General features: G+C 47.9%; 2 protein-coding genes across 2 annotated transcripts; one reads left to right on the plus strand and one right to left on the minus strand.

The window, feature by feature from the left end:
* Window positions 1-1,441: 1,441 nt before the first annotated feature.
* LOC146257228 (uncharacterized) lies at window positions 1,442-3,827 on the plus strand. Its single transcript, XM_084673375.1, has 3 exons — window positions 1,442-1,675; window positions 1,789-1,873; window positions 2,344-3,827. The coding sequence occupies exons 1-3, from the start codon at window positions 1,627-1,629 to the stop codon at window positions 3,194-3,196; spliced, it is 987 nt and encodes a 328-aa protein (XP_084529501.1). The 5' UTR covers window positions 1,442-1,626; the 3' UTR covers window positions 3,197-3,827.
* On the minus strand, window positions 3,822-8,853 carry LOC146257229 (zona pellucida-like domain-containing protein 1). Its single transcript, XM_084673374.1, has 12 exons — window positions 8,751-8,853; window positions 8,023-8,131; window positions 7,452-7,678; window positions 6,988-7,178; window positions 6,608-6,680; window positions 6,237-6,334; window positions 5,979-6,062; window positions 5,584-5,755; window positions 5,081-5,177; window positions 4,860-4,886; window positions 4,537-4,767; window positions 3,822-4,018 (listed from the first exon to the last, which is right to left on the minus strand). The coding sequence occupies exons 2-11, from the start codon at window positions 8,117-8,119 to the stop codon at window positions 4,610-4,612; spliced, it is 1,224 nt and encodes a 407-aa protein (XP_084529500.1). The 5' UTR covers window positions 8,120-8,131; window positions 8,751-8,853; the 3' UTR covers window positions 3,822-4,018; window positions 4,537-4,609.
* Window positions 8,854-9,692: the final 839 nt, after the last annotated feature.

Below are 9,692 nucleotides of genomic sequence, written 5' to 3' on the forward strand. Positions count from 1 at the left end.
TCTGTCTCTGTCTCTGTCTCTGTCTCTGTCTCTCTCTCTCTCTCTCTCTCTCTCTCTCTCTCTCTCTCTCTCTCTCTCTCTCTCTCTCTCTCTCTCTCTCTCTCTGTCTCTGTGTCTCTGTCTCTGTCTCTCTCTCTCTCTCTCTCTCTCTCTCTCTCTCTCTCTCTCTCTCTCTCTCTCTCTCTCTCTCTCTCTCTCTCTCTCTCTCGTGTCTCCAAGATCCGGTCATCCAGTCCATATCTTCCACCCTCCAGTCATGCCGACACACTTGCGGTCCATCAGCTCATCACCCAACTGTTTTTCAACCACAGTTTTCCAGTCACTCCAGTTTGTACTGACAATTGTTACTTTGCCGTAACTGCTCTGTTTGATTTCCAGTTCCCACCTTGTCTCCTGTTCAGCACCTTCCATCCTTTCTGCCTGCCTGCCTTGTTGTCCTCCCTGCCTCCCTATCCCTCCAACCCCTCATTAAATACCCCATCAAATTACCTTCTAGTCCTTGTGTCATGTCATTGGGTCTGATACCCTGGTCTCTGTAACAACAGGATCCTAGGATGCAAGATTAAGATCCTAGGATGCAAGAGAAGGATTCAACAGTAGGATACTAGGATTTCAGAAAATGTTTATGCCAACTTTTTATCTGTTGGCTTCTTCAATAAATTGAATGAACTTTCCCGGGTCCAAACATTGTCATCAGAGGGTCATTAACCTTGCTAGGATGACGCAGGACAGCAGATCTCCCCAGTATGCTGTTGTGACCTTGACAGACTGAATATTTGGTACTCTGTACTAGTGAATAACACAAACCTTTCCCTATCCATTCCGGATAAACACTCACACTAACTGAGAAAGCTGACTGTACTGAGAAGGTAATCGGACGCCCTTTGAGAGCACCTGAGAGATTCATCCTTTTTTTTTGTCTTCTCCTAAAGTAAATATTGTTTTGATGGCAGAGAACATAGAGCACTGCATGTATGTGCTTGATATCAATCCCTTGACCCCTAAATAAATGGTTTGATGTTTGTTGACAATGTATTTGTGTGTCAAACACAGCCAATATTATCAGTTGGAAATAAAGAATGTCGAATGTGACCAGACAGACCAGTGTGGAGTTGAACCCGCCTGACCCAACATTCGCGGTTGAACTCTGCCATTGCACCAGCATGACATCACCTCAGCCTCCTTGAATCAATGTAAGCAGGAATGCTGTAGTGTGTGTGTGTGTGTGTGTGTGTGTGTAGGTGTGTGTGTGCGTCCTCTCCCAGGCCTCCTTCCGACGTCCCGTCCATTTGTTATCTGCACTGTGTTGGCAGCTGTTATCAGCTCGACCCTCCACGTGTTGAGCGTTGACACAAGCATCGTTCTAGACGGCCTCCCTGATAAGACAGACCCCTATATAAGACAAGGCGGGAGCAATGTTGCGGCATGCAGACCCTGTCTCTCAGGTACGAGCCAGCACTGCTCTCTCCTATTGATCCACAGCTGCCCTGCCTCCTCTCTGGGGCTCCACCACCAGCCTGTCTTTGCATGCCTTCACATAAAGATCAGACCAGAAGGATTTGCTGTTGAATCTTGACTCATTTTTCCCCTCTCCATTTCTCTCTCTCCACAGAGTTCAAAAGAAGCATGATTGTTAAAGTGGTGATCTTCGCCTTGTCCTTCGTGGCAGTCCCAGGTGTGTTCTGGGGAAGCGTTCTTGTGCGAGTGTTCTCCTGAGGACTGTGTTGTTGTTGTTTTTACGTGGCTGGTTGTGGCTGGTGCTGACAGGTGTGTGTGTGTGGTTCCCAGCATACCCTCTCCACCGTGAGGCGCAGTGGACTGATTCACACAGCAACCAGGCTCATGATAAGACTGAACTCTCCAAGGACATACAGTAAGTTTCTCCTCATTCCAGTTCCTTTTGGAAACGTAGAAACGTGTTGTGTTGTCATTGAATAATTAGAAGCAATTGACTCATCTTCTGTATCTGTTTTCCACTCTATCTTTTCCCCCCCTCTCTTTCTTGGTTTATTTCTCTATTTATCTCTCTCTTTTCTCAAATGTTCTTGGTTTCTCTGTCCCTGTCTTTCTCCTTCCCTCAAATGTTCCCCCTGCCTCCCTCCCTCCCATTCATATTCTTATTCTATTTTTATATATATTTTATATCTTAAATTGTTAACATTTTTGGATTGTTTAGTTCCTAGAATTAGTTCGACTATTGTACTTTTTTACTTTTAATTTAAGATCCGTATAGGTTTATTGTTTGCACTTTCCTGCCACAGTAAATTCCGTGCTTGTGTAAACCTACATGGCAAATAAAACAAATTCTGGTTCTGGTTCTGACTCTGATTCTGATTCTCTCAGTGGGATGTGGAAGAGCCAGGTGGAGAGCAGTGACTTGTACCACCAGCAAGGCGGTGACAACCCCCTGGGTGGAGAGATCCGCCACAAGCTCAACATGGAGTCTGAGAGGCTGCGGGCTCGTCTGCGCCATGAGCTGGCTCAGCTCCGGGAGAGGCTGTCCCCTCTCTCCTCGTACCCAGCCCAGCCTCACTTTGTCCTGGGCAGCACCAGAGAGCGCCTGGCCCCCCTGACCCAGCAGCTCCAGAGTGCAGTGAGTGGCAGCACCAGGGAGATGTGTGACCAGCTGAAGCTCTACCTCCAGGAGCTGGAGGTGGCCGAGGCCCAGCCGGGGGCGGCCATCTACAGGGAGGCGGTGCAGTGGGTGAGCCGGAAGCTGGAGGACAACGGAGCCAAGATGGACGCCATCGTCCAGGAATTCCAGACGCAGGCCTCCAGCGTGATCAAAGAGCTGAGGGCCGGCAACGACGGGGCAGGGCCCTGGGAGGACCTCAGCACCAGGCTGGGACAGGAAGTGAGGTCGTTGAGACAGGAAGCACAGAACAGGGTTGGGTCCCTGAAGGGAGAGCTGGCCACTCTCCTGCTGTCCGGCAAGCCTCTCAAGGCTGAGGTGTTGTCCATTCTGGACCAGTACTGTAAGAGCACCACCCTCCAGAACCAGCTTTTCCAAGCCAGGATAGAAAGGATAGTCCTGGGGCTGGAGGAGGACCACCCCTCCTCCTCCTCCTCCTCCTCCTCCTCCTCCTCCCCCCAGGAGCCAGATATCCTGAGCTTTCTGCAGGAGGACTTCTCAGCCAAGCTGAGTGCTCTGCTTCAAGACATCAAGGACTCTCTCCCATCACAGAGCCAGACATGATCTCAATCACGACCCACCCCTACAGAACGGTCTCCCCTACCCAAATTGTATATACATCTCTCCTCCACCTGTAAAACCTTCACCCCCACTCCTAATGAACTCTCTCCCCCACCCCTACTGTATATATGTCTCTGTCCAGCCTCTATAGAGGTTTTTCACCCACCCCTACAGAACTTTATCCCCCACCCCTACTGTATATAAGTTTCTGCCCCACCCCTAAATAATGATCTCCCCCACAACTACTCGATATAAGTTTCTTCCCCACCCTTATAGAACTCTCTCCCGCACCCCAACATGACTGGGCAGCTGAACCCAGAGATGTACCTGAGTTTCTCACGGCCCATCCTGCCCCTACCCCTGGCTCCATGCACAGTGACCCACTAGAAAGACATGAACTCCTATCGTCTGTGCAGTCCTTCTACCTCCTCGCCCACACCAGGGTTGTACATACAGTGAGTCTGTATTTATGAATGTGTTGTTGTGTTTGTTGAACCGTGTATAATAAGAAGTGAAGGTCAGTACACTGTAAAAAAGTTGTAAATAAAGAAGATTTGTAAACTGTAAAGTAAACATGTAATGGGCTCATGTTCTCATGTTCATTTTGTAAATAAAAATCCAAGATTCATTTAAACATGTTTGTATTTTAATGTATCTCACAACCAGGGTCGGGATGGCCGTCCGGAGAGTCCGAAGATTTCCCGAACGGCCGGTCAAACGGCCGCAGTATGATGCAAAAACATATATACAGTATAATAATAATACACGGCTGTGGACTGGTCTGCGTCTCAAAGTCCTGGGCCGTTTTTCAGTCCCAGTCCAGACCTGCTCACAACAAAGTACAAAGCAGCAGATCAAGGTTTGATACTATATTATTTGACAGAGCCTTGTTGGCACGACAACTTCAGAAGTTGGTAAATACAACAAACTCCCTATCATAATACTCCAAACAGGCCCAAATATTGTTCTATTTTTGGCTTTGTATCTACTGGCTGGTTATAGCTCAGGCAGCCTTGGGTGAATAGTCCACCAAATGCAGAATGTACTTTGGCAGTTCCCACATTCCAATACCCTTATCAACACTGTGAAAGACAGAGACAGATAGATTTCATACTAAAGTGCTTACTTAGCATGACTGGATACATTTATCATTTTAAGGGAGGTAAAATTCCAACTCTCACAGTGTAATTATGTACATAGTTCATGCATATACACATTCCTTCATCACTGGTAAAACAATAGTAGACATTATTTATTATTTGACTGACTAATGATAAGTTAGATAAAGTTAATAAGATTTTAACGTATATTTTATCTTTTATCGCAAAGGTGAACACCTTTACCTACAAAGTCACATCAGTTAGAACGTCTGACTGCTGTGTGACATGAGTCAGTGATTGGTGGTGGAGGGATGCATCAGTTAAAGGCGTGTGGAAGACCTCCTGCCCAGTAGAACTTCTTCATGATGAACCACCCCCCCAGGACCAGCAGAGCCACGGCGGCAGTCCCAAACACGATCCCCACCACCAGCCCTGTCACGTCTCCCTTGCTGTCCTTTGTCTGTGTCCCTCCACCTGGACCATGTAGAGAAAAAGTAGGGCATGTTGTAGGGGTATACGGTATATGGTATTCATACCGTTGAGGGAAGCAGTGAAACTGAACTCACCATAAGCTGCTGGAGAGGGAAGGTCCACTAGAGGGGGCGAAAGAGCGAGAACAGGGGCATCAGTGGAAGAGAGAAGGTGGTGCTTTTGTATTTTCCTTATACCCATAACCCATTAACTGATGTAATTATTTACTCACTCGCTTACTCACGCACTCATTCACTTAGTCACTCACTCACTCACTCCTCTGATGTCCTGTCTATCTTGTGACAGCGTGACTCACCAGCTCTGGTGTAGAGGGGGCCGATGGACACGGTGGCTGAGTCGCTGGACTCAGTTGTTCCAAACGGCATCACAGACCTCTTCCTGATTTTGCAAGCCTGAGGAGGGCGGACACGCACATGAGTGAGCTCCTTCATTTCAACATTCAGCTTATTGAACAGGTTTAAGGATCATTTGCAATGTTCTTCGGGGTTATCGGGAATCTAAAAGGTTCCGCAGAATTATGCGAAACGTTCGGAAAATCCTCTGAAGTTCTAAAGGATCATCTCCAATGTTCTATTGGATTCACTGAAAGGTTCTAAAAGCGTAATTTGAAATGTTCTTCACTATCACTATCAGACGTATGTGTTTTCCCGTCTCCACAGCCAGGACAGGGGAGCAGGGCTGTGGATGGGATCCCAGAGCAGGGGAGCAGGGCTGTGGATGGGATCCCAGGGCAGGGGAGCAGAGCTGTGGATGGGATCCCAGAGCAGGGCAGCAGGGCTGTGGATGGGATCCACTCACGTTCAGCAGCTCCTGGCACTTGTTGGGTTCACACAGCCGGAGGATGCAGTGGATGAAGGTGCTGGACTTGTCCTGGTCACGGTGCTCCACAAAACGGAACGCTTCAAAGTTGAACTTGGCGTTTGTGGACTGTCCGTTTGTCGTCACCTCGGTACGCGAGTCATCAACGCACCTGGGCGGGGGAGAGAGATGTGTGATGAAACTTCAAGGATTGAAACCTCGTGTTTATGGTTCCAGAACCTTCTGTGCTGAATGGTCTATCACTAAAACTACTACTTGGTGTGTTCAAAAAATCACACATTTCTCCTAACTTGAACAAGTGAGTGTGATCATTTATGGTACTGATGGTATGTTTTCTGAGGCACTTCAGTCCTGGGTTGGGTGTGAAGACTTACCCTGTGAAGAAGCTGTGCTTCTCGCTGGTCGACATGTTGTAGGCAGATGGCGTTGCAAAGCAGTGGTCGAGCAGCACATTGAAACTTTGGAGACAAGACTGCAGGTCAGCTTGGTACAGAATAAAACAACGGAGCATACAATTGGATGTGGTGGTCGTGCCGATGAGACCCAAACTCAGACACTGATGTGGACTAACTTGTCTGCAAACGTGTAACTGTGGATAGAAAGGTGGAGGCGTGATCCAGATGTGGACTTACTTTCCTGTCAGGTTGGTGGCCTTCACCTCCACATAGATCTTGGTCCTCAGCTCCAGCCCTGTAGCAGGCACCGTCAGGGGATAGGTGTAGTTTGTGTCCTGAACATCAAACAGGAGGAGGAGGGCGGGGTATACTGTGAGATCAGGTAGTCTGCATATGTTTTGCCATTCTGATCAAAGGGAAAGGACAGCAGAGGCCATAAACAGGCATCTGATTGGAGGACGTTTCAACTCACCATCAATTGACAAATGAGGATTTTGAGCGTGAGACATTGAGCGTGAGACAATGATGCTCAACGATACAGAAAGCTGTTCTGTTTGAGATCAGATATAGCGACACAGCTCTGAGGTGGTTTGTGGACTAGTACTTACGTTGTACACGCTCATACTGAGGGTGTCTATGAAGGAGCCGTTGTTGTCACTGGTAGCTACGGATACTGAAGACCTGAGGGATGGAGAGAGACATGATATGAGAATTATCATGTTTCTATGTTTTTATTTCGTTTTACAAACCAACCTTTTGATCAGTGTATTTAAGAAGACATATCAATTTACTACAGTTTTTTATGTTTGTTTCTTTGTTAGTTTTTGTCTTACATTTATTGGTGGGGGAGGATGTTAGTTTATCGTTACAAAATGTGACCAGACATTCCGCAAGGCAATCTTGCACATCACATTGTCATGCCAATTGAGAAAGGGAGCGTGGAGGAGTACAGCAGAGTGTGGAGGATTCTACCGGAGCATTCACTCACGCCACGATCTGGGTGTTGTTGAGCAGGTACTCCAGTGGGTAGCGGCAGGAGAAGTGGTAGTACAGGTCTGTGGAGTAGCTGATGATGCCCACAGAGGAGGTGGGCGTGTCGATGAAGCCTGTGATGATGACTGACTGGATGGTGGAGAAGAAGCTGAACGGCCCAGACTGGTCCGGCACTTCGTCCACAATCTGGCGTAGACAAACACACACGCACAAACACACACGCACAAACACACATACGCACAAACACACATACGCACAACACCGGACAACGTGAGACCAGAGTAGGTATTCCCATGTGAGAGTACCAGATGATTGGTAACTGTTGCACTGTCATAACAAGCAGCTATTGGAATATTGTATATACTGTACATTTCCATTTTAACTTGAGTCCAGAAGGGTCTCACCATCTGACCACTGAGTCTACATGGTTCTTCCATGTATTGTCTAAAGTGTCCTCACCTGCAGTGATTGCCTACAGGGGTTATTCTGGCTGTGGTTGACTGGCAGCTGGTAGCGTATGACCGGCGGCTCGACGCTGGTGTCGATGTTGCCCACGCACTGGCTGTTGTTGTGCTGTCCATTCATGGCCAGGCTGCTGGGGTCAAAGCCGGCCCACTGGGCGGTACACATATTCACCTCGAGGACAATCATGGTGGTGCCACAGTCAACCGTCAGGTCCGAGTTGTCTACAGGGGGAGAGGGGAGCAGGTGGGAGCAAAGGGAGAAGGAGGTGTGGGTGTCGAGGAGGGCAGAGGGCAGATGTCATGGATTAGTATGGTTGAAAGACTGGTATTTACTGATGCTCAGTTAATAAATCTGATACAAATCAATCCAAAACCAGTACACTCTAAACTCAACAAACAATCTTAAAGATCAATCCACAAAGTTGAAATTAAACTCAATCCCACTGATGGATATTCGTTTGTAAATTCACAGCTAAAACCTTTTAAAGAGTCAGTACATCGATAATGTCCTTTTTGTTTGCATGACAGAAACATGTTGACCATCTAAGCACCCCTCCCTGGCTTACCTGGGACCCTTTCATGTTGTGCAGAGCAGTTATAGGTGACTGACACCACTGGCTGTAGGAGCAGGGTCACCACGGTGACACACAGGTAGAGCATCATGCTGTTTCAACTCTAGATAGAGGGAGGAGCATGGAGTTATCTACCAGAGAGAGAAAGGAGGAATGGAGTAACATTGCAAGAGAGAAAGAGAGAGAGAGAGAGAGAGAGAGAGAGAGAGAGAGAGAGAGAGAGAGAGAGAGAGAGAGAGAGAGAGAGAAAGAAAGAAAGAAAGAAAGAGAAAGAGAAAGAGAGAGAAAGAGAGAGAGAGAGAGAGAGAGAGAGAGAGAGAGAGAGAGAGAGAGAGAGAGAGAGAGAGAGAGAGAGAGAGAGAGAGAGAGAGAGAGATGGATGGATGGATGGATGGATGGGTGGGTGGGTGGGTGGGTGGGTGGGTGGATGGATAGATAGATAGAGCGAGAGAGAGAGAGAGAGAGAGAGAGAGAGAGAGAGAGAGAGAGAGAGAGAGAGAGAGAGAGACAGAGAGAGAGAGAGAGAGAGAGAGAGAGAGAGAGATCGATCGATAGATAGATAAATAGATAGATAGAGATCCGCAAAAGACAGAGAAAGATAGATGGAAGAGAGATGGAGAGAGATGAAGGAAGAGAAAATAAGAGAAAGAGAGGAAGACAGAGATGCAATTCCAGCACAAACTCTTCACACATAAAACGAATTAAAATTATATTTTACTCACGGATAGATATTATTTCAATGGGAGACTGAAGAAGATTCTGAGAACATCCACAAAGGAGCTTGCCCAGGTGAGGGGTGGAGCAGGGTCTGGTGCAGCTGCTGTTGGGGGAGAAGACAGTCTGAGAGAGGGCAGGACTGGGACGAGTCTTATACGGCCCTCCTGACACCTGATACAACAGGGGAGAGTCCCACTCATTCCATCCTGAGTCTGTTCACATGCACACACGTGCACATTTACACATGCAGAGATACACACACCTACACCCATTCACTGTTTCTTTCATGGAGGGGGATAGGAAATCTCACCATCGGACCTGACCGTGCCATCAGAGTTGTGTGTCAGTGGGTTTTGACATGCATCCTACACTGCACACCCCTCTCAGATTTCTCTGACGCAAACATGGCCTTGAGAACTGCTGCTGTGTTGATGATGTTGTTGTTGCTTGTTTTTTGGCATACTGTCCATGCTGGATGCAATGCCTGATGCATGTTATCTCTCATAGTTACGTAACACAATCTGCTGTTGTATATGTATGTATGATAACATACTGTACACGCAGCTGTACCTGTCGTTCCCCCCGACCGATCCAGGGATCTCAGCTAGGACTGAGGCCTGCCTCACAGACATCTCCGCTTGGGTGACTGAGCACCACCTCCAGATGAACCTCGCCAAAACAGAATTTCTCATCATGCCAGCCAAACCCTCCATCTCCCACAACCTCTCAATCACCCTGGGATCTGCGACGGTGACCCCCTCATCCTCTGCCAGGAACATTGGGGTTACCATGGATGATGAGCTCTCCTTCACGGCCCACATTGCTGCGGTCTCCCGGTCGTGTAGATTCACCCTCTACAACATCCGGAAGATCAGGAGATACCTGTCTGAGCACTCCACCCAGTTGCTTGTCCAAGCACTTGTCCTCTCCAAGTTGGACTACTGCAA

The sequence above is a fragment of the Hypomesus nipponensis genome, chromosome 15, assembly GCF_054491055.1.
Source record: "Hypomesus nipponensis isolate SF chromosome 15, ASM5449105v1, whole genome shotgun sequence".
Lineage (NCBI taxonomy): Eukaryota > Metazoa > Chordata > Actinopteri > Osmeriformes > Osmeridae > Hypomesus > Hypomesus nipponensis.

Bases quoted from the DNA above. Each gene is read 5' to 3' on its own strand.
- LOC146257228 (XM_084673375.1), top strand. From the start codon at position 1,627: ATGATTGTTAAAGTGGTGATCTTCGCCTTGTCCTTCGTGGCAGTCCCA. The intron at 1,676-1,788 runs GTGTGTTCTGGG...TGTGGTTCCCAG, and splicing joins GTCCTTCGTGGCAGTCCCAG to CATACCCTCTCCACCGTGAG. The intron at 1,874-2,343 runs GTAAGTTTCTCC...TGATTCTCTCAG, and splicing joins GAACTCTCCAAGGACATACA to TGGGATGTGGAAGAGCCAGG.
- LOC146257229 (XM_084673374.1), bottom strand. From the start codon at position 8,119: ATGATGCTCTACCTGTGTGTCACCGTGGTGACCCTGCTCCTACAGCCA. The intron at 5,756-5,978 runs GTAAGTCTTCAC...TCCCCCGCCCAG, and splicing joins AAGCACAGCTTCTTCACAGG to GTGCGTTGATGACTCGCGTA. The intron at 4,768-4,859 runs GTGAGTTCAGTT...TACATGGTCCAG, and splicing joins TCCCTCTCCAGCAGCTTATG to GTGGAGGGACACAGACAAAG.